The 23,389-nt window shown below is 39.6% G+C and overlaps 1 protein-coding gene and 1 long non-coding RNA gene across 4 annotated transcripts; one reads left to right on the top strand and one right to left on the bottom strand.

The window, feature by feature from the left end:
• The first annotated feature begins 3,953 nt into the window (after positions 1-3,953).
• LOC121073615 (C-type lectin domain family 12 member A-like) lies at positions 3,954-7,333 on the top strand. Its single transcript, XM_040564716.1, has 4 exons — positions 3,954-4,377; positions 5,726-5,807; positions 6,026-6,287; positions 7,296-7,333. The coding sequence occupies exons 1-4, from the start codon at positions 4,154-4,156 to the stop codon at positions 7,331-7,333; spliced, it is 606 nt and encodes a 201-aa protein (XP_040420650.1). The 5' UTR covers positions 3,954-4,153.
• Positions 7,334-11,333: 4,000 nt separating this feature from the next.
• On the bottom strand, positions 11,334-22,743 carry LOC121078699. Of its 3 annotated transcripts, none has more exons than XR_005824699.1 (6): positions 22,527-22,739; positions 21,295-21,384; positions 20,021-20,118; positions 19,607-19,761; positions 18,941-19,053; positions 11,334-11,733 (listed from the first exon to the last, which is right to left on the bottom strand). It is a non-coding gene; the product is annotated as an uncharacterized LOC121078699 (long non-coding RNA). The 3 variants fall into 3 exon arrangements; XR_005824695.1 differs by having other exon boundaries at positions 11,334-11,736; positions 22,527-22,737; XR_005824696.1 differs by lacking the exon at positions 11,334-11,733 and adding an exon at positions 14,222-17,869 and having other exon boundaries at positions 22,527-22,743.
• Between the last annotated feature and the right edge of the window lie 646 nt (positions 22,744-23,389).

Raw genomic sequence — 23,389 nt, 5'->3', positions numbered from 1 at the left:
TTCCACATATCTTTCCTTGGATTCTAGAGAAAGCAGATATGAGCGTGGGCAGAAGATACTCTTGTCCTGTCTCAGCTATCCTGTTCTGGTTGTATCAAGGGATGGATGTCAAGCCTGTTCTTTTATTTCTTAGGTAGCATGATTTTAACTGGGAGTAAAACTTCTTAAAGCACTGAAAAAGTGCTGCTGTACTGCTTACTCTTGGAAATCTTTCAGAAATTGCTGCTTGTTCCCTCTTATTCTTCAAATGAGTATTCCACTAAAGCCAGCTCGATTAGTCATACCCAATACTTCTCCAGGGACATTTAGAAATGTAAAATACAGAACACATTTGGGACTCATGAGGACCCCTGATACTATTGCTGGTGTAGCAAGACATCATGAAGGTTTTTATATATTTTACAACGGATGATGATAATCCAAAAGGGTTCTGTCACTTGTAAAACAAAACCAGATCTTTATCAAATGAACTAGGTGCAAAGGAGCAGAACACTTCCACATTTCATGTTCCTTCCACTGATGACATAATGGTTGTTGAGAGAAGGTATGACAGAAAATTCACAAGCACCATCTCACCGGGGACAGGCCAAGACACTCCTGGAAATTAACATCGATTGACCTGTCTGTGTCTTCTGCCCAGATGCTGTGGTCTAAGTTACTGTACTCATTTCTTCCACTCTAAGATAAAAGTTTGGGATTCTATGCTACTTGGTGCTCTTCCTCTGTCCCAGAGATTCACAGCTGGTGAGACCAGCAGTTCTTGAGCTGTGTGCAGCAGTGCCACATGCAATAAAACAGAAGGTTCAGGTTTCATTCCTGCCTTTTTTTCTGCAGACATAGAAATACTGGTAAACTTGCTAAACTTCTCCATCATACTACCAGCACTCAGTGTTCTAGAGACCATGGGGCAGACTCTCAAGCTGACGGGTGACTCCTCCTTGGATGCAGTGTCAGCTCCTATCACAGTGACTTGCTGCTGTGCTCTGTTAGTTGTTCTTGCTAAAAGGAGGGAATCGTGATGTGTCATATGTGACTGTGCCTAGGCTGCTTCTAGGCCTGAGCTAGTATAGGAGCACAGCATCATACTCTGGCATGTGAATTTTCTACCTAGACTCTCCATTAGCTGATTTCTTCAGCTCACTCCCTTTTACAGTGCAGACATAACTGGAAGGACAGCTGGGAAACTTTTTCATGTCCCAGGAGTGGGCAATGGCTTTAACAAACCTATGTGCTACCCCATCAGGACAACAGAGATGTGCTCATAGACAATAAGCAAAGGAATAGTTCCCACTTAATTTTACCTCCATTCCTCCTCATAGCAAGTAAGGCTGGGGAGCCATTTTGGCTAAATTTTCTGAATATTAATCACTGGAGAATAAAGCTAGGAAACAAATGTTCCTGATGCTGAAAAACTTCAAGGAATAGTTTAGACATAATCCAAAATTAACATCAGTTCCTCTTCAACTCTTGTCTTCCTTCTTTTTCTTTCTACAGAAAGGATGCAGTCCCCAAACTGGGTAACTATGCATTTGTTCCATGAATTGAAAACTGGAGATTTCCATGCCCTGTTGCAATCTGCATACACAGGAGAGTTAAATACTATTCTGGGACTCCATTTTAGAAGCTTCTGCTGCATGTAAATAACCCTGGCACCTCTGTGTCATGAAGTCCTTGAGAATGAGCCAAAAAAACCCTTCTGACTGCTATATGAATCAGTCTCTCAACTCCCAGTGACACTGAGTGTATATCTGATCCCAGCCAGAACCTAAGCTCTGTTTCTTCTGTGGAATCAACCCAACCTTTGATTTCTCCTGTAACCTTCAGAAATGACTGAAGAAGTGACATATGCAGACCTGAAGTTCGTGACATTGGAAAAATTACAAACCAAGGACATCCAGACTGCCAGAGCAAAAGGTAGTGTTGATGTTGGGGACAGTTCTCCACAGGGCAAACTTTCACCTTGGATAAGATTTTTATGTGGCACTCAGAGGAGATTGTCACCTACGTGTTTCAGCACAGTTTCTGGGAGACGTTTGGACTCAAATCTTCAAAGAAATTGAAGGGACAGAAAAACGGCAGGATGTTAAAAAGAATGGAAGTCTGGAGAAAGGGGAAAAAGTGCTTAGAATTGAGAGACTTAATAAATTTGTGGGATGCAGTTAAGGAAAAAAAAGCATGTTCAGGCTAGATATCAAGTGTCAGGTCCTGGAAGTTAGTGAAGTAATCTATCTAAGGAACCCTGTAAAAGTCTTTCGACTTTAATCATTTAAATATGAGTAACTGAAATAAATGCTAAGAAAAGCAGGTTATATCTCAGGGGGAGGAGCGGATGGACAAATACATTTTTGTACTTAAAAATCATAAAAAATATGCTATCTAGCTTCACAGAGGACACCAAGGGAGGTGGGAATGTGGCTGATCCCAAATCTGTATTCTGTACTCTACACGTTAGTGCTTTAAAATTGCTCTGTATGAAAGGTATGAGAAAAACAAAGAGATTTTATGTTCCAACCTGAATAACCAAATGAATTTATTAGGCTAGCAGATTAAAGAGCTCTTTCTGAAAGAAATTTTCCCTTATTAGCTAGCCTGTGATTATTTCATACTCATTTTTCAAGTGTTCTTTTTATTTTATATTTGGAGGTTGAAGCTGAATTCCTAGTATTCTAGTAGGGTTAATCCCAGCTGTTAGGTTAGAGGGTTAGGGAACACAGGAGATAAAAGACAGAAGTATCAGAGGCAGGTATCCCAGTTATTTCTGTTGGTGACTTCAACATAATTTAAGTATTCTCACTGAAGTGTTGTATTGGAGTCTACCAAAAGTCATGAATCACAAGATTCATTCCCAGTTTGGCAGGTTAGGCACCCAAAAGTCAAAATACACCAATACCTCCCAGCATATGAAAATTTTGACCATGTTTTGAGCCCAAATGTTTCCTTGATGGTCTTTTCACACACGTGAAAGTCTATGCTGTTTAGCTTTATTTATTCAATTTGTATTCTCTTAATACTTCGTGGCTAAGCTAAGCTCTATGGCCTACTCACTTCTTAGCCCCAAATTCTTGAGCTGAACTGGTCACGGCCAAATGGCAGGACAATTTTTTAAATGTAATACCACTTACTGGTATACTGGAATCTCAGCAATTTACGGGGCAGCGTACTGGTCATGTTGTCTTGTGCAAGGTAGGATCTGGAGACATAAAGATGAGAGGTGCCAGTGTCCAGTTTTGGGATCCTCAGTACAAAAGTCACGGACATGCTGGAGATAGTCCGAAGAAGGGCTATGAAAAGGAGTAAGGGAATGAAGTATATTATATATGAGGAAAGGCTGAGAAAGCTGGGACTCTTCAGCCTGGAGAAGAGAATGCTCGGGGTGGTGGTGTGTATTTGTGTGGTTCTCTTTAATGTATTTAAATACCTGGAAAGAAGCTGTAAACAGGACAGAGCCAGGCTCTTTTCAGTGGTGCCTACTGCCAAGACAAGAGGCAATGGGCACATACTGGAACACAGGAAGTTTCTTCTCAACATTAGGAGACATTTTATTGTGAGGGTGCCTAAGAACTTGCACAGGTTGCCCAGAGAGGTTGTGGAGACTTCTCCTGTGGAGGTATTCAAACGCCATTTGGTCATGGTCCTGGGTCACCTGCTTTAGGTGTTCCTGCTTGAGCAGAAGGGGATGAACCAGACGACCTCTAGAGGTCCCTGCCAGCCTCAGACATGTATTGTTTCTGTGCCTGTTCTTGATGCTTTCCTTCTTTTTGTGTATCTCAGATTCTCGCAGTCGATCTTCCTGTTGGCAACTGGCTACAATGGCACTTGGGGTCGTCTGCCTAAGTTCAGTGGCAGCTACAGGAGTCTGTAAGTATGGTCACAGAAGGGGTGGTCAGAGCTGTATGAACAACTAGAAGCAATTTAAGGAAAATGATTAGCCTAAAGAATTAATGGAGAAAAAATGATCCCTTTCTGGAAGAATTTACCCACTCAGGAGACTCCACAGACATCAAAATCATGATGTAGTACGTGTCAGGATGTAGATATGTCTTATGAAGTACACACAAAATGTAGGTAGGTCAAGTATATTTGGTTTTGGGGAGAAATATGCGTCTTTGGTAAGTTTATTTGGGTGACATTGAGCTCTTTGCCTTTAATATTAATGGAACAAATTCATTCTTGTTTCACTGTCATTCAAGTCATCCTGGTCTGCCCTGCTGTGCGTGAAAGGGATGAAAACTTCACCCTGCAAAAGGCAATTATGGAAAACCTCAGCCAGCAGTTGGAACACCTCCAGGCTCAGAATTTGAACTTGTCAGAAACTGTAAAGCAACTTGCCACCTCCAGAGGTACATACTGGTGGGAAGAAGGTGATTCCACCTCATGGTAACCACAAATATGATTGTTTTCTATCAAAAATATTGAAAGGAAAATTCAAAATCTCTAAAATTGCTCTGAATTATTTCTTTGGAAAATTAATTTCTGGTGAATCAATGAAAAGACTGCATTTCCATTTCTTAAGTATCAGTCTCTTTGAAGTATGCTTATTGAATTTTTGTAATGGAGCTTTTTTAAATCCTAAAGCAAATAAACATTTTAATTCAGAAAGTACCCCAATTATGATACTTTTGTTTTTATATTAAAAAAAAGTATTTTCAATAGGCAAATTCATTGATGCCACCATTCCCCCTTTGTTGTTGTCAGTTTCAGCAAATTATAATTGAAAAAAGTGGTGGAAAATTCCTACTAGCGCTAGTTTTCTGGAATGCTTTGACCGCTCAAGACAGCTTCGTTCTGTTACGTATTAGTGGATGCAGCAGAGCAAATACTGATGACCTCTACCAAATGGGATTGGAATCACTGGCGTTAACAGTTTACAGACCATATCCAGAGGGTATATTTTAACTTGTGTAAAATAATGGTTTGAATCTTTAATATTGAGTGGGCTTAATATGCTAGATTGTCACATAGTGGAGGGAAGAGAATCATTATAAATGAAAGGCTTGTGAAAGAGTGACAAGATTATTGTCTTTGTAAAAGTCTGCATTTGAATTTAACAGAAACCAGAAGCTACTTGTAAGAATCAAGTGCACTGTGCTGTGCTATCTGTTGCCATCCAGCATCAAGTCCCCGTATTCCCAGCTGGTACTGAGTTGTTATAATATCAAATTGCCTTGTGAACTGCAAAACAATAGTCATGATCCACCAATAGTTTGGACCCAGTTCCCAGAGTTCTCCAAAATATTTTATCTGGCAGGTCTTTTTGCTGCTTGCGATTATTTCTGTTTCCAACTAGAAAAGGGATTTTCTAGATTGTGCAAGAGTGGTGGAAAAATTAAATATTTTGAATTCTTACTAGCTTCAGTATTACCCAGGGTCCCAACAAGCAGCTAACAGAATAGTGTGGCAGAATGAGCCAAAGTCCAGCTGTCAGAAAGGTATTTTTGGAAGAACAATGGGTGCAATATCTTTCACTTTGACTGGCCATCACTATCTGCCATCTGCATGCTGAATCCATAGCATATATGAAATGGTGCCAGAGAAGTTCCAGTATAAGTTGCTTTGCAAAGCATATAGGAGGGAAAAGCTGACCCTTAAGTTGTTAGCAAGAAACTGAAAGTTCACATGAATAGAGATGACCCCATATGACTGAAAGTCTAGGTTCCCTCTACCTGTATGTCCACCTAGATCCATGTCTCTGTGAACATAACTCAATCGTCAAAATTTCCTCTAGTTGTGCTGTACTAGCACTCTCCTACCAGCAGTTATCCCATTGCATGGAGAAGAAAAAGAGTACCCCAGCACTCCATCTCATTGTAAAGCTGGAAGGCTTCAAATACAGTGCAAAAATCAGTCATTATCAGTTCTACAGTTCTGGATTTCATACACATATTTTCACGGGCTTTCTGCTCATATTCTGAAAATCTTTAGTATTTGTTTATCTGATTTTAATTTTGAAATGTTATTCTGGTCTTCTTGCAACTGTGTTTATAAAGTCTCCCCTGAAGACGTGAATTTAGCTGCAGAATGAAAGAGGAGTTGCTGCTTCTCTGTGATAGAGAGGCTGTGCACTGCTCTTGTGATCTTGCAGAAATCCACTAGACTAGAAGAGACTGCCATCGCTGACAAAGCTGATCAGGTGCTGTTTTGTTTTCAAGGATATAAATGTACTCCTTGTCCTGAGACCTGGCTGCAGTATGGGGAGAACTGTTACTACTTTTCAAAGGAATGGAAAACTTGGCAAGAAAGCAAGGCTCGGTGCTCTGCTCTGGAGTCCAGATTTCTCAAGATAGAGAGTAAGAAAGAACTGGTAAAGATTCTTTTTTGTTGTTCTTTCTTCTTTCTAAGTACATGCACTACATCTAATGTGGTCTGAACAGTCACTCCATCTTTCTGCTGGAGCAGTATGCTATGGCATGCATGTGCTGGACCAAGTTGCAAAAACTTGGTCCCTGCCTCTTTGAAGTCACTCTGCTTGTACTGTGGCTGTACTCTCTCTTACACATCTTCACTGACTTCAGGAAAGTTCATTGAGACACACCAGCTTGGGTCTACATCTAGATCCTCACCCCACCTCAGGTCAAATGTAATTGAGCTCGTTAGCTTTAGAAGGGTGTTAGAACGGAGTCATTATCCTATATCCTTTACCCAGCTACGTGCAGTCTGTGGTTATCTCAGTGACCATTTTAGCTGATAACTGCTAAAGGCTCTCGGCAGGTTCATTTTTCTTATCTCCAAAATAGCACTTACTGCCAGGAGTAGGAGGCACTGCCCAGAGTCACTTGCAAAACAATGTCTATTACACACAGGTGTGAATATTTCACTTTAATTTCCTTCTTTCGTTTTCCAAATCATAGGCCGTTATGAATGAAGCAGGGATGTGATTCACAGGCTTCATATTTATTTCTGTACAGGACTTTGTAATGCAATCAGCACAGTCTTACAGTTCGTATTCTTTCTGGACTGGTTTGTCTCACAATGGATCTGAGGGGCCCTGGCTATGGGAGGATGGATCAGCTTTCTCCACGGATCTGTAAGTGACTATGCAGATAGGAACAGACCAAGGCCATGCATATTTCTTGTGAACCAAAGGCAGGAACCTTTAGCCACCACTTAGTACTCAGCTGCCCATCCCCACAGTTTGTCATCAGATTGCTCATCACTTGTTTATTCATCCAGACAAGCCTCCATAAAAGAGTTTATATGCTCGTGTGGGTCAAATAGGTAGCAGCCATCATGAATTATTATATTAGTCTGTGGAATTTTTCATGGGATGGTGAAAATCTTTGTTATTTTTTTCACAGGTTTCAGATCCAAGAAGTCAGCTCAAGTCCTTTCCTAGAGTGTGTGTGGCTTCAAGGTTCAAACATAGGCACTGCACAGTGTGGTGAATACAGATTTTGCATTTGTGAGAAAATGGTGGATCCTGCAGTGATTGAGCAAGTGAACTACTTAGACAGGCAGTAGTGTGCAGAGCTTTGCAGAAAGCCCCACCCTGCAATATGCTGTTGCAGGGACAAGTTCTGACCCTGGGTTTGCAATAAAGATAAAGAGTCTGAGCTCAGGTTAGCATAATGTCAGAGATACTATAAGCTTGTCCTCTGGTGATGCACATCAGCCAGGCTCCTTGTTTTTTTTTTTTTTTTTTTTTTTTTTTTTTTTTTTTTTTTTTTTTTTTTTTTTTTCCCAGCAACTTGATTCCCTCTTTTTTCTTTCAGGCCTTGTGTTCTTGTGTAACCAGTTCTATCCACTTCTTATATATTCCATTCTAAGTGAAACAAAATTAAGTACATGATTCCAGAACTCAATTTTATGGATTGATTCATATCACCCACAATCTGTAATCAATGTACATTAGCTAGGACAGCACATACATGTTTTCAAAATGCATCCATTGGGTAATCACACATGACTGACACGAATGCCCATTTTACAATAAACTGCCAAATATTTGATTTAATTTCAGTCCCTACCAGCTGGTAACAGGATGGTACAAAGAAATCCGAGCCTATATTAAAAGACAAATAAAAATACTACTAGTTCTATTGGTTAGAGAGTAAAGTTTTGAAATGAGATTGCATCCCCTATAGGCTCATAAACCAGAAGGCAAATACAAATACATCTTTATTGAGGAAAGTCACCAATTTTTAATGCCAAGTGTGCCAGTCCAACTGCTAGTGGATTCTGCTTCATCAGGTATTAGGGAAGAAGGCACATTCCTCTAAGACATCTGTCTTAATAATTATCTATGTCACATCTGATCCAGTTCTTTGATATCCCAAATCCATTTTCTATCCTGTTCTAGAATTTCACAACTGAAATAAATATTGCTACAACTGACCTTTTCTGTAGTGTCTTCTTGGTATGTCACTGCACACAGTAGGCTGAATAACCACCAAAACAAGGCCTTTATAATGATGCAGCGGAGATGTTCGAAGTCCCACAGGAACAGACAGGTTTATGTTTTGGGACTTCTGTTCTTGTGTGTATTTTGTTCTAATTTGAGCCATTTGATGAAAATTGGACTATAAGTTCCTAGATATGGCAGTATCTCGGCAGGCTTATAATTATGATTATTTCAGACTTGAAGCTGTGCATTGGAACACTGCAGTAAGAACAGCCAACAAGTGTGCTTCATCCCTTACTAGATGAGTATTTAGCAATATGGCAATGATCTTAGTTATCTTAATTATGGGTATGAATAAGTAATTCAGAGGAGCCAGGACAACAGAGTGTCTTGTGTCACAGTTATCTCATAGTCTGGAAATGCTGCTTATTCTAAGTCTAAGCACGGGGCCTCAGCGGCAGTGGAGATGTTACCTGGGATCCCATCACTTACCACTTACCTGTCTACAGGGGATGCAGGTAAGATGTGAAGGATGGAAGGAGTAATCCATACAGGACTGTTGTACTAGGACATGCTGCGAGGCCCCATGTTACAGCCCTTGACTATACAAGAGTCTCCTAAGGATCACACCATGAGGAAGCAGGAGAGCCCTCACTGAGGGGGCTGGTACGAGGAGGAGACTGGAAAAGCTTGAAAAGTGGGTCCACATAAACCTAATGAGGTTCTACAAGTCTAAGTGCAAGGTGATGCAGCTGCTTCAGGGCTATCCCAGACATGGGTACAGAGTGGGAGAAGAATTAATTGAGAGCAGCTTTGCAGCAAAGCACTTGGGAGTTCTGGTAGACAAAAAACTCGGCATGAGCCAGCAGTGTGTGCTTGCAGCCCAGAAGGCCAACTGCATCCCGGGCTGCATCAACAGAGGGGTGGCCAGCAGGTCGAGGGAGGTGATTGTCCCCCTCTGTTCTGCCTTGTGAGGCACTACCTGGAGTACTGCATCCAGATGTGGAGCCCCCAGCACAAGAAGGATGTGGATCTGTTAGAGGGGCTTATAAAAAAGATGGAGAACAACTCTTTCATTGAGCAGACAGTGACAGGACAAGGGAGAAAGGATTTAAAATAAAAGAAGGGAGATTTAGATTAGGTGTTAGGAAGAAATTCTTCAGTCAGAGGGTGGTGAGGCACTGGAACAGCTTGCCCAGAGAAGCTGTGGATGCCCCATCCCTGGAAGTGTTCAAGGCCAGGCTGGATGGGGCCCTGGCAAACCTGATCTAGTGGGTGGTGTCCCAGCCCATAGCAGGGGGGTTGGAACTAGGTGGTCTTTAAGGTCCCTTCCAACCCAAGCTGTTCTATGATTCTATGATAAGATTCTATGAGCTGAATCAGTGAGCAAAACTGATGCGAGAGCACTGGGGAGAGGACCAACAGGAATTCATCATCAGGCCAGGAAGAGCAGCTTGTCTGGACATAGGGTCAAAAACCAGGGAGGGGAACTCATGCAAAGACTTTCTGTCAGAGTAGTGGTTGATTGTTGGGCTCTGGCTGAGGGAAAAGTGTCACGTGAGTGCAGAAAGCATTTAAAACTGGCAAATATCAGAAGGCAGAGTCCAATCATATCTTCAAGTGAACTGAGTCATTTCAAGTCTAGTACAATGCTCTTAGACAATTTTTTTTACACACTGAAAAAGACAGAAGGAGAAAGATTTTTTTATAGCCACCACTAGAATAGTAATTGTTTGCTGTTTGTTGTAGCCATAAGGTATTAGCACAGCTAGAGCCTTTAATTTTTTTGTATCCTTGATGTTAATTTTTGATAAAAAAAATCTTGACTGTATGACTAGCCTTTTCAGCTTGATATGATGCCCATTAAAATAGGACTATAAACACTGTATGCATACTACCTTGTCACAAAGTATACCTTCAGCTTATAAGCCGCTCTCAGTGCTTCTTGGTAAATTATTTCCTTACTGTACCCAACCTGAATACTCATCCCAATAGATCTACCAAATTAATCAACTTCATAGTACTTATGTGTTTTAAAGACAAATCTTTCTTCTCACTTTGTTTTCTTATGATATAGAGTAATAGAATCATAGAACAGTTTGGGTTGGAAGGGATCTTAAAGATCATCTAGTTCCAATGCTCCTGACATGGGCAAGGATGCCACCCACTAGACCAAGTTGCTCAAAATCCCATCCAACATGGCCTTGAACACTTCCAGGGATGGGGCATTCACAACTTCTCTGGGCAACCTGTTCTAGTGCCTCACCACCATCATAGCAATGAATTTCTTCCTTATATCTAATCTATATCTACCGTCTTATGGTTTAAAGCCATTACTCCCTGTCCTATCAGTACACTCCCTGACAAAGAGTCCCTCCCGAACTTTCCTGTAGCCCACTTTAGGTATTAGGCTGCTATAAGGTCTCCCTTGGAGCCTTCTCTTCTCCAGGCTGGACAACCCCAACTTCCTCATCCTGTCTTCATAGGAGCAGGGCTCCAGCCCTCTGATCATCTTCGTGTCCCTCCTTGTGGCCCCAGAGCTGAACACAGTTCTCCAGGTGGGGTCTCATAAGAGCAGAGTAGAGGGGGACTGACAATCACCTCCCTCGACCTTCTGGTCTTGCTTCTTTTGATGCATCCCAGGATGTGGTTGGCTTTCTAGATTGCAAGCACACATTGCTGGCTCAGATTGAGCTTCTCATTGACCAGCACACAAGTCCTCCTCAGAGCTGCTCTCGATCCATTCTCTGCCCAGCCTGCATTTGTGCTTGGGATTGCCCCAGCCTAGATGCAGGACTTTGCACTTGACCTTGCCAAACCTCATAATGTTCATACAGGCCCACTTCTCAAGCCCGTCAAGGTCCCTCTGGATGGCATCCCTTCCCTCCAGCATGTTAACCGCACCACATAGCTTGGTGTCATATTGCTTTCAGTTGCTCACAGGTGTTTTTCTTCATAGTGCTTACTTGTTTTAAAGACAAATTATTCTGCTGACTTTGTTTTCTTATTTTTATTTTGGTTGCATTGTATTGACATGTAGCTGCACAAGTGTCTTATTTCTTGGCAAACCTCAGAGATGCAACCTAGAATAAGGTGTCACAGTTTTACTTATTAATGAGTTTTCTTCTCTCCATTGAACTCCACTTTACCCTTGCTGACAGACAAACAGTAAACCATTTGGATCATAAAAACATAAAGAAATCTAAGTGGGAAAATATATTCTTGCAGCAAGATTCCAGTTCTCACATTATCAGAGATAATATGTCTCTGAATTCATGTTTATAAACAGAAGCTGTTGTCTTCAGACATCAGGACTTGCAAAATACACTGCCATTTTTCAAGCTGCACAGCCACATGGTACATGGAAAATGATTCTCAGTCAACTCTTCTAAGGACTGCTGCAAGAACAAGGAAACAAGGGCAGAAGTACACAATTAAGTGCTGACTTAAGCATCTGTCCAGGCCTGAAACCCACAAACTTGTAACTGACCTGTTTTTTTCATGTCTTACTGAGAGAAACAGAACTGCTTTTCATGACTTTGAGGACGAGCATTTTAGACCTATTTTCCATGCTGCGATTAGTTTGTTAAAAGTGAATTAGAAAAAGAATGAATTACTGAATATATCACATATTATTTCTCCTATATATTCATTATAGGGAACTTGCAAGTATTGCGTGCTTGTACAATTTGGGTTTTTAAAGTAGCTTTACAAGTGTGCTAACTTTTAGACATCATGATTCCCCTAAATGTTCTGAATTTGCTGCTGCAAAATAAATTTGCTGCTGCAAATAAATTTTTATTCAGAGGAAAATTATCTTAAGCATCTTGCAATTGCAACCTCAGAACTTATAATTCTCTGGAATTTCCTGAGTAATATATATACTATATATATATATTTTATATATATATATATTTATATTATTATATATATATATTTTCTGATGATAATTTATTTTTAGTTATATAGTTAATTTCTTGCAGAACTGTATCTGAACATCTCCAATTACTTGTTAGTCAATCCATACTCAGTATAATTATTCAACCAATTATCCTACAGATATTGACATTTTCATTTACATGGCAAAAGAATTGGGTTTGTGTCTAGTCATTGTGAAGTAAACACAAAGACAATCCAAATTCCCTGCAGTCATAGCCAAACCACTAAATATATAATGATTTGTAAATATAAGGTTAACCCACAAATTACCCCCTTGCTTTATCTCTAAAGGTTAACAAAGTCTTGTGTCAAAGCAAAGTCTTTTATAGAGGTTATTAATGCATCCCAAAAAGTATTTCTGAGCAATATACAGAGGCCTTTGTATTTCATTTGTTTAATTTATCTTTTTAACACTAAAAAATGCAAGAGCTAGATTAATTCTTTTCTGCTTCCCTGTCTGCACAAAGTTAGCCATCACTAAGCAATTTCTTCAAAAAGTAGGTGGGTAATGTGGCATATTACAGCTAATATGCTCTGTAACCAGCCCCTGACTGTGCAGTGGTTAGCAAAGCTTTGTCATGGATTTGAAAGAATAACATATCTTCACCATACTTGTTTGCAGTCTTCTTTAAGAAGCAGAAAGAGTCTGCCACTGTTAGTATAACCACCAGATAAAGAACAGATTATCCTTGAAATCACTGAAATGAGTACTATAGCCAGTTCAGAATTAAAGTGTCTAGACAGAAGAGAATGTGACAGAGACTTTTGGCTTCAATGGTTCATCAAGTAACAAAACAAACAAACAAACAAACAAAACAGATGTCTTTTAAAATATTCACATTTAACAAGCATTTTATTGAGCAGAAGGACAAACATGATCAGCATCTTTGACTACACTGACTGTTGGTCATAAGCTGTTGTGCAAACTAACATAGACAGTCATATCCTGTTCCGCAGTTCATTGTCCATTAGTCAGTGAGCACAAATCAGCTTAACTGCACAAACTTCTTTTGATAGGATTGGGTGAAACTGGGATTTAATTTTAAGCTGCAGAAATAGTGCTACAAGAGAAGCAGTACACTCAGTTGTGTTGTGCTAAAAGCTGGCTGCTGTGATTCACTCTACCTTTCTTGCAGTCAAAGAAGCAACAGTTCTAGCCTAACACTTTTCAACCATATCTTAGTAAATGTGGTTTTGATTTGCCCTCACTCAGCATAAACCAGATGTCACTGTTTAAATCACTGGCTTACAATGATAAAAAGTCAATATAAGAGTTTTATCTGGTCACAAGAAGAGAATACAAAATCCCTAATATTTGATCTTTCTATTGTTCTCACTTGTACTGATTCCTGCTTGGTAAATTCCCTCCATGAACTGCTGAATTGCAGAAGAACAAGAAAAGAATGAGTAAATACAGATGCATATTTCTTTGGGTGAAATTTGGAGTCAGTGGATTGCAATCACACATCTGCCTGCTATCCTGAAAACTTACGTACCCACTCTACTCCTCACCACTCTGAAAACCCACCAGAAAATTGAGAAGAAATAAATGTTTACTCCATATGTAGAAAGGCCACCCTTTTGTTCTGATTTCAGACAAAGAGTTGCAAAATATTCTTTCACAGAGAAAGACCTACTGAGTCTGATTAAGCTATCAACAAAAGAGTCAGTATTTCCTCCCTATTCAGTATTTCCTGTGTTTTCTTTCTCTCATTTTCTAGATTTATTGGAACTTTTTCCTGCATAAACACCAAACAAACAGACTCAACTGAAATGTGGAATTGGAACACACAATTAGACCACATTGAAATGCGCAAGGTGCATAGGTGACCTTTGTGGGTAGGACCTTTCTTGGAGATGGATGCTGAAATGACCATGCTGCAATCGTATTTACTGCTGTTTATAATGTCAAATAAAGTTGAATTCTGGACACAGCACAAATTATGGTGCAAATATTTAATGGGAACAGTATACATGAAAACCAGTATTTTGTAGCAGAAAGTAAATAGATAATTAACATCAACTTGCCTATGCTATGAAGGCAAAAATCTTACGCATTTCAAAAATCTGTATTTTGAAGTATAATATTGCAACCCAAGGAAAGAGAGCAGTTTCTTCTGCTGTATGATTGTGTCATGAATATCATAGAATCATAGAATCATTAAGGTTGGAAAAGACCTCCAAGACCATCTGGTCCAACCACCTCCCCTACCACCAACGTTATCACACATTCATAGACCAAGAAGTGTCATTGCTGAATGTGGTGGTTCAAGCTGCATCCCTATGCACACTGGAGACAAATCAAATTTCTAGTAGACTGTAAGTGTCATAGAAAGACATCAAAATATATTTTCAATTTTGTCTGCTCAAATCTGTTTTCCAACATGAAGAAAAAACCTCAGTCAATTTCAAACTTAGAACAAAACCAAAGGAAGTTCCCTAATCAATGTTCCTACTCAAAAGTAGCAAGCTCTATTAAATTATCAACCTCTTTTGAACACAGCCACATGAGTATCACACTGAGGTTTTCTGAGATTAGTGTATATAAAATTTAAGCTCTTGAATCAACCATAGAACTTCAGAATCAATGGATGGTTTATGTTGGAAGGAACCTCTGGAGGCCATCTGGTCCATCCCATCTGCTCAAGCTGAGATACCTAGAGACAATTGCCCAGGATCATGTCCAGATGGCTTTTGAGTATCTTCAAAGGGCCAGACTCTGCAACCTCTATGTGCAAACAACACCAGTGCTTAGTCACCTGCATAGTAAAGAAGGGCTTCCTGATGTTGAGAGGCAACATCCTGTGTTTCGGTTTGTGCCCGTTGCCTCTTGTCCTGGCACTAGGTACAACTGAAGAGAGTGTAGCTATGTCTTCTTTTCAGCTTCTTTCCAGGTATTTGTATACATTGATAAGATTCTCCTAGGCCTTATATTCTCCAGGCTGAAGAGTCCCAGCTCTCTCAGCCTTTCCTCATAGGAGAGTTGCTCCAGTCCCTTCATTATCTCTGTGGCCCTCTCCAGTATGTCCATGTGTCTCTTGTACTGAGGAGCCCAGAAATGCGCACAGTACTCCAGGTGTGGCCTCATCAATGCTGAGGAGAGGGGAAGTAATACCTTCCTCAAATTGCTGACAATACTTTGTCTAATGTAGCTCATGATACTAACAGCCTTCTCTGTGGCAGGGGCACTTTTCCAGCTCATGTTCAACTTGGTGTCCATCAGGACCCCAGGACGTTTTCTGCCTAGCTTCTTTCCAGCTGTTTTGCCCCCAGCGTATATTGGTGCATGGGGTTGGTTTTTTCTCCCCTGGTGCAGGACTTTGCATCACTCTTTTGAGCTTCATGAGGTCAGCCCCTGTCTCCAGCTTGTTGAGGTCCCTCTGACTGTCAGCACAACCATATGGTCACCTCTCCTTTCAGTTTTGTATTATCTTCAGAGACGCAGAGGGTACACTCTGCTCCATCATCCAGATCATTAATAAAGAGGTTAAACAGGACTGGATTCAATATTTACCACTGACATACACTGTTAGTTAGTGGTCTCTGACTAGACTTTACAACACTGATCACTTTCTTCTTGGGCTGGCTGTTTAGCCAGTTTTAAATCCACCCCCGTCTGCTCATCCAGCCCATACATATCTTCTTTATGAGAATCTTATGGGAGACAGTGTTGAAAGCCTTACCGAAGTCCAGGTAGACAATGTCCTCTGCTCTCTCCTCATCTACCAGCCAGTGATTTCATTGTAGAAGCTTATGAGGTTGTTCAAGCATGACTTCCCCTTGGTGAAAGCATGCTGAGTACTCCTGATCACATTCTTGCCCTTCATGTGCTTGGAAATAGTTTCCAGGATTATGTGCTCCATCACTTTCCCAGGGACTGAGGTGAGTCCGACTGGCCCTGGGTCTTCCTTCCTGACTTTCTTGAAGATAGGAGTGATATTTGCTTTCCTCCAGTCCTCAGGCACTCTCTCAGTAACCACGATCATTAAAGAGTTTTTGAAGGTGATCTTGCAACAGTGACATCTTCCAGCTCCCACAGCGCTCATGGGTACATCCCATCAGAGCCAATGGATTTATGTATGTACAGTGTGCTTGTGTTCCCAGACCAGAACTTCTTCCTTGCTCCAGACTTTCCCTCTACATTCTGGGGCCTGGTATGCATCAAGGCCAATCTTGCTTGTAAAGACTGAAGCAAAGAAGGCATCCAGTACCTCAGCTGTTTCCACCTCTTATATAATCGAGTCCACCGTCTCCTTCAGCAGTGGGTCCATATTTTTCCATCTACATTTTGTCACCCAGAAGCCCTTCCTGTTGTCTTTGACATCACTGGCCAGAGTGAGTTCCAAATGGGCTCTGGATTTCCTAACCTCATCCCTGTCTCTGTATTACTCCCAGGTTACACATCCATGTATCTACCCTCTCTGCACTTTCTTTTTGTGTTTGAATTTGGCCAGGAACCTCTAGTTCATCAAATGTCTCCTGGCATTTTTGCCTGAATTTCTGCTCATTGGGACAGACATCTCTTGAGTTTGGAGAAGGTGACAGCTGAATATCAACTAGGTATTTTGGATCCCTCTTCCCTCTAGGGCCCTATGTGTTAGCTAAAGAGATGGAGATATTCCCTCTTAGTTGAAGACCAATGGTCTTAGGATGGCAATCTTGGAAATATCCAATCAGTATTTCCATTCTCCCTGCATAACGGTTATGGCAATTATGATAACAACAAACTGTTTATTAACACTTATTTAACAATGACTTCTGGGCCTTCTTGGAAGATCACATTATCGCATGTAGAGGAAAAGCGTCATTACCTGGATCTAAAATTTGAACATACTTAAAATTCATATTCCCCAGCCAAGAGGAGGATGAGGGTGCTAACTGATGTTTTGCAGCTAAGCAGCAAACAAAGAAGCCACACATATTTGAGTAGTAAAGGAGCGAAGTGTTTGCTTTGGAGTTTTAGAGTAATTTAGAATAACTGAAAGTTGGTGCATTGAAGAGAAAACTGTAAATAGTTAAGAGTTTTTGGAGGTGAATGTATCTTTGTAAATAGAAGTGAGAGAAGACATCATAGGAGTAAAGTCAAATGGGCTAAAAGGAGAGCCCTGGTAGAAATGGATATATAAGAAATTCTAACCAGTGACAAGAAGCAGCGCCACAAGCCTTTACGCTTCTGAGTTATTTGACTATGTTGACATGCTTGAGATTAACAGCTTTGCTAAGGTTCAGGTTTCTGAGCTAGACAGATGAGGCTAATATCTTGTCTCTGATTCATAAATATTTGTTATTGCTGATTCTATTTATCTGGAAAGGCTTCCTTTCTCTGTTATATTTTAGTGTATGTGAAGGATAGACTCCGCTTTGAATTTCTATTAAACATTATTTTACATCATCTTTTTGAAAAATCTGAAAATGACAATCTTCTTCATATGCTTCCAGTTCTCCTTCTGCTGATCAGAAGAATATTTTTAGATCAACTGGACTGCTGCCTTTTCACAGATCCAAGGATATTTCTCATAACAATCCTTACTGTAAACTTTTAATTTACGATAGTATAGGTACGCACAGTTTTTCTTAGAGGACAAATCAATCCTAGGAAAAGGAACAAAAACCACCATATTGTTAAAAACTCACGCATACGTGTTTTGTACAAAGCATAAAGCCCTTTTGGATGATCATACATTATTGTAAAATTTGCACAGTCATGCAAGTTCTTCTACAAAATGTTGAAGAACATGACAAAACTCAAGTCAAGGCAGTCTCCCACCTTCCTTCAGTGCAAAGATGTAAAAAAAAAAAAAAGAGCATACTCAAAACAGAAAATAGCACTAATTCCTCACCAGTCATCCAGTCATTATTGACCCTCCAACAGTTGATTTATACAGTGGTAATTTGAGTCTGAAAATTGAATAACAGTGGTCTGCCCAAACAGAAGCCAGATCATTTAGCCTGATATCTACTAGCCACAGGAATTGCAAGAGTTTGCAAGACAAAATGAGCATATATTCCTCAGGAGGCACTGTAGAATTTTCAGTCAGAAAATGTTGGTCCTGCCTGTGACAGCTCTCCAGTTTGATGAGGACTCTCATATTACTGCACACAGTGGTCACTTCATGTAGAACAGAATAGGAATTCATTTTTCCCCACAGTTTAAATAAAGGAGAAAAAGGTTGAATAAGCTGATGATAATTTACAGAAAAAGTAAATGGGTTCTTTTCACATTGACTATTGTTACGTAATAAGGGTTTGAAAAGTTGATGAAAGAGATAAGTGAATTTGGGATAACTGTGGCTGAGTAGAAAAGGCATGTGCAGGAAGGTTGTGCATGAGGCAGTCTATCTTGAAAGAAGTGTGGGTTACTTGCTTTAGAGCTCATGGGGTGTTTCATAAAGAGAATGGGTTTAAATAGTGAGAGCAGTCACTGATTGCACTGGTTCATTTTTTCTTTCTCTTGCTTTCTCTTCTAGTTTTCTAAAACTCTATCTTTTTCAGGGATTCCAAATCTATAATAGTATTTTAATTCTGAAAGTGTCTGTGGCTGTATTCTGCATTGAAACTTTGCCATTAATAGGATTATTTATTTTTCCCTCCTCCCTAAATGCACAGGGATGATATTGTGCAAGAGATTAAAAACTAACAATCATATAAGTTCAGAAAACCTACCAGTCCATCCTCTGTGTAGAAAGTTTTGTATCATCCATCCAAGACCAGCCATCAACTCCATAGGATAATCCAGTCCAATACGATTGTTTTTGTAATATATGAGACATTCTGATCTATGAAAAATGCAAAACCTTTAGCACCAAGGAGTTTGTGGGTGTGGTTTTGCTTAAATAGCTTCTCCTGAGAAGAGGTAATCAAAGAAAGAACCAAAAGAGATAGGTAATTTGACAATGATATTCTGAAGTCGTTATCTGAACATTCTGAACTTCATAACATAGTTTCCAGGAGACAGTGTCTTTATTTGACATGCAAACAGGAATCTTTTGTGTCTGGCATCTTTACAAAATATAAGACCAGGGCAACAATTCTCTCTAGAACTCTATTACTTAGACTATTCAAAGAGATTTTCTGAATTGAAAATCATCACTTCTAACTTTCTCAGGATTCAAGACGCTCGCATCCAATGACTGTCTGAATAACATCCCATGTTATTAGCTTCCTCATCATTATACTTTTATGATTAAATGCTCTTCAGTCCACATTGCCTCAGACCCTGGGGACAGTATGTCTATTAATGTATATCTTAAAGAGGTATTTGCTGAGTGGTGAAGAGTTTTGAATAGTTGATACCATTGCAAAGAAATACCAGTATGATAGGAACCGTACCAACTTGCTTTTCTTTTTCAGTGTAAGAAGGGTGGAATTCTGAGAAAAGCAAAAGTCTTTACTTTCTTGCCATGTTGCGTCCTTTTCTGAAATGTAGAAACAGGTGTCACCTCCAATCCATTTCCAGTTTACAGGGCACAGTGAACATGCTGGTCCTAGAACAGTAAGAAACCATCAGTCCCTTATAAATAACCAAAGGAAGAGTAGAGAAATGTATACTCATAGGCCTGGAAAGTCAAAGATACGTAGAGCTGAAATGCATATGGCACTTTACGGGTCATATCTACACTCATTTTTTATTTTTTTTTTTATTTTTTAGGTCATTATTTAATTTCCTATAATATATAACACCCTTATTTAACTATGTAAGACTTAACATACACTTCAGGCTGTGTGAACGGTAGTTCTACTTACTGTTGTTCTTAATGTTCCTGTCACCCACTGAGCATAATCTCTCTTTTAGTCCTTGCAAGTTTCATTGTGTTCCACAGGTGCTTGAGAACCTCTGAGACCTGAAGTTTATAAAGACATTCTCCAGTGGGACAAAAAAGTTGTGATGATACTGCATGATATATGCGTCATCATATTTTGCAAATTTACTTTTTGCAGCTGTGTGTTTACTTACAAATCTGATGCTACAGTGTCACATATGGTGAGGAAACTAACAGATGTGAAAACAACGGATAAAAAGATTCCCAAGTTTTAAATGTATTTTAGTCACAGTTCCATTACAGGTCACTTGACAACCTAATAAAAAACTAAAACAATGCAAAAGAATATGCTTAGCAAGGAGCATCTTGAACTAATCATGTTGATTTTAAAGGAAGACTTTTGATACTTTAAAAAAACACCCTAAAACTCCTAAGGTTCTAAATATAATTCATGTTGAAAAAACCTTTAACTCTTGGTTAAACTTTTCTGAGGAAGGCAGGAGGTTTATATATATATATATTTATATATGTATATCAGGTGTACTTAGATATTAGCTTTTGGCAGTAATGGGTCAGAATGATGATGTCCAGGTTCTGCAATAAGAAGTTATGTACAGTCATGTCACATGATAAAAGCTAATATAAAATATGAAGGTCTTCAATTCTTTTGCACATCTCAGGTAAGCTGGAATAACAGAGTGAAACAGACAGACAGTGAGATTTCCTCACGAATCTGAGTGTTAGAAGTATGTCCCTTTTTTAACATACTTATGTGAACTAATTTAAGATAGTAGTCTTCCAACACAAAAGGTCTCCAATCAAGGAGAAAAGAACTGCTGTCCCAGTAGAGTAAAGAGGCTTGAACAACAAGAGAAGAGGAAAAGAGAAACATCAAACTGATTTATAAAAGTCAATATTAGAATTTCATAATTGAATTCTAATTAGTAAATAAAAGAGTGATAGATGGATGAGGGTAGAATCCATTTCTCCCACTCTTTCAAAAATACACAACCTTGATTTCTATATCCTTGCTCTGGGCACAGGTCCAGAACTGCCTTTAAAAATACTTCCTCAAAGACCTATGCACCAAGCTGCAGTGTTTATTGCAGGCAAATAGGAAGATGGGGAAGAACAGTATATGTGAGGAGGCTGAATTCTGACTGTCCTTTTTTGCAGTCGGTCTGCCACTTTTCTTTAGTGCAGTTATTCCCAAGGTGTTAATATGAATAAAGGAATACAGTAGGTTTCAGCACTTACCTAGGACTATCATTCCTATGATGAGGGCCAGGCACAGTACAAACAAAGTGAAGATAGCTGGCAACCATACAGCCAAGGGAAGAGATCGCCCTGGGAGAAACCAAAAATTTACGTGATAGCAGGCACTCTGTACAGTAACCCTCACAACCCTCCCCACTTCCAGGAAAAGCCATTTGTTGGCTTTCAAAGTATTTACCCTTCTTGGATATATTATATTTTAAGGATCAGCTCAAATAAAAGTTGTGAAGAACGTGAAGCTCTCTGCAGTGTATCTGTTAAAGGGGTCTGTTTGAAATGAGTCACTGGAAGTATATAGTTTAAACAGAACAGGTAGGGGATTCCTTGCCTTTAGAAAATGATGAGACTATGAAAACTTGTAGTGATCCTATGGCTTAGAATTAGGTGATGTTCCCGCTCTCCCTGGCAATACTTTATTATTCTTCTGTGCCAGAATAAAGTAAGGAAATATATCCATATCATCTTTCACTTTGCACAAATCCTTTCTACTCTCAGTGTACACAGTTCTCAGACTGCATGCTAGCTCTGGGTTGAAGTCTGGTTAAGGAAAATCCTGGAGTTGAAAACATCTACTGAAGTTATGCTGTATGCAAAAGTTCCTGAATGTTTCCATCAACAAATGGACATGGGAATGCAATATGAAAGACCTTTCAGCACATGAAATATTTAACTCAGGACTGAAATACCTAGTTTAGCCCATATGGAGATATGGGAATTGAAGAAGAGAAATAATATGACGTGCATTCAGGCCCATTGTTACCTTATCCCTTCTGGCCTCAAAAGCTATTAATCATAAAATCTTCCTAAAAATTTAAGGTTCAGATGACAAAACATGGAAGCATTTTTTGTTTTGTTCTGTTTTCTTTTTTTTTTTTTGTCAGATTATCTTGTCTCTGTAGCAATTTCCTGAAATAATATAAAACAATAAATAAAACTAATCACATTAGCACCGATTCGTATATTCCAGAGTTTGAACCTGAAGCCATCTGTCTTTTTCTACAGAAATTTAGGGCAAGTAACAGCAGTAATTTCATTCTATGTATTTTCGCATCCATGCACGCTTATTTTTATTGGACAAAACCATGTAAATAGTGCACAGAAATAAACATTAAGCCTATAAATACATATTTTTCTCATTTACTTATCTGGACAAGAGAGATCATTCCTGTTGTCTACTATAGCACAGAAAGTTCAAGAACAGGTGTCAGTCATACCTTGGTTGATGCTCACAGACATGTAGTGTCTGGATGGATGCTGTGGCAGGTGATTTAAATGAGAGTATCCATCCTCTTCTGTGTTCATGTTCAGTATCTGAGAACTCATTCGTGGTTCAATAATGATCCTCTTAAAAGACAGACCAAATGTTTTGTGAAGGAGAAGCAAAGAGAAAAGCAGAAAGAAGGAAGAGAGAGGAGAATGAGTCACACTTCAAGTTTCCTGAGTCAAGTTATTCATATTCAAGTACTATGTGTGACTCCTCCTTTTCCTCCCTCAGGGGAAGGAATCCTCCCTTTCTGCTCAACACATATCAGCTTGATTCTGCCTCCCCAGGTCTAGAGACACATAGAAATGACATGAGTCCCAGTCATTTTATGGCTTCATAGTATCACTCTTTTCCAGTGAGCCTTCCCATGACTTTCATCTCCTTTGAAATTTTCACATTTTGAAGCAGAACAAACACCTTCAATTCTTTTCAGAGGCAGGCTGATTTCAGTTCTGTGCCTTTTTCATTATTCATTGTTAAGGGCTACAAATCCAGGTGTTTGTATTCAATTCAGACCAAAATTCACAGCTGTAAATAGTAGCTGAAACTGTGTAATCACACAGGAAACACTGTCCAGAATCTAATGTCATCTTCTCAGAGGGAGAATTGGGAAATCACAATGTGGAAAAAGAAGACACAGAGAGCACTTAACAAATAAGCCTTTGTGGAAAAGGCTAACCACAGATCAGACAAAATTAGCAAGAGCATAGCTAGCAGAGCAAAGGAGGTGATGATTCTCTTCTCTTCAACAGTTGTACGTATACAGCTGGAGTACTATGTCCAGCTTCAGGCACCCCAGGAAGAAAAAATTCC

The sequence above is a fragment of the Cygnus olor genome, chromosome 1 (assembly GCF_009769625.2).
Source record: "Cygnus olor isolate bCygOlo1 chromosome 1, bCygOlo1.pri.v2, whole genome shotgun sequence".
NCBI lineage: Eukaryota > Metazoa > Chordata > Aves > Anseriformes > Anatidae > Cygnus > Cygnus olor.
This window is presented reverse-complemented; position numbering and strand designations above follow the sequence as displayed.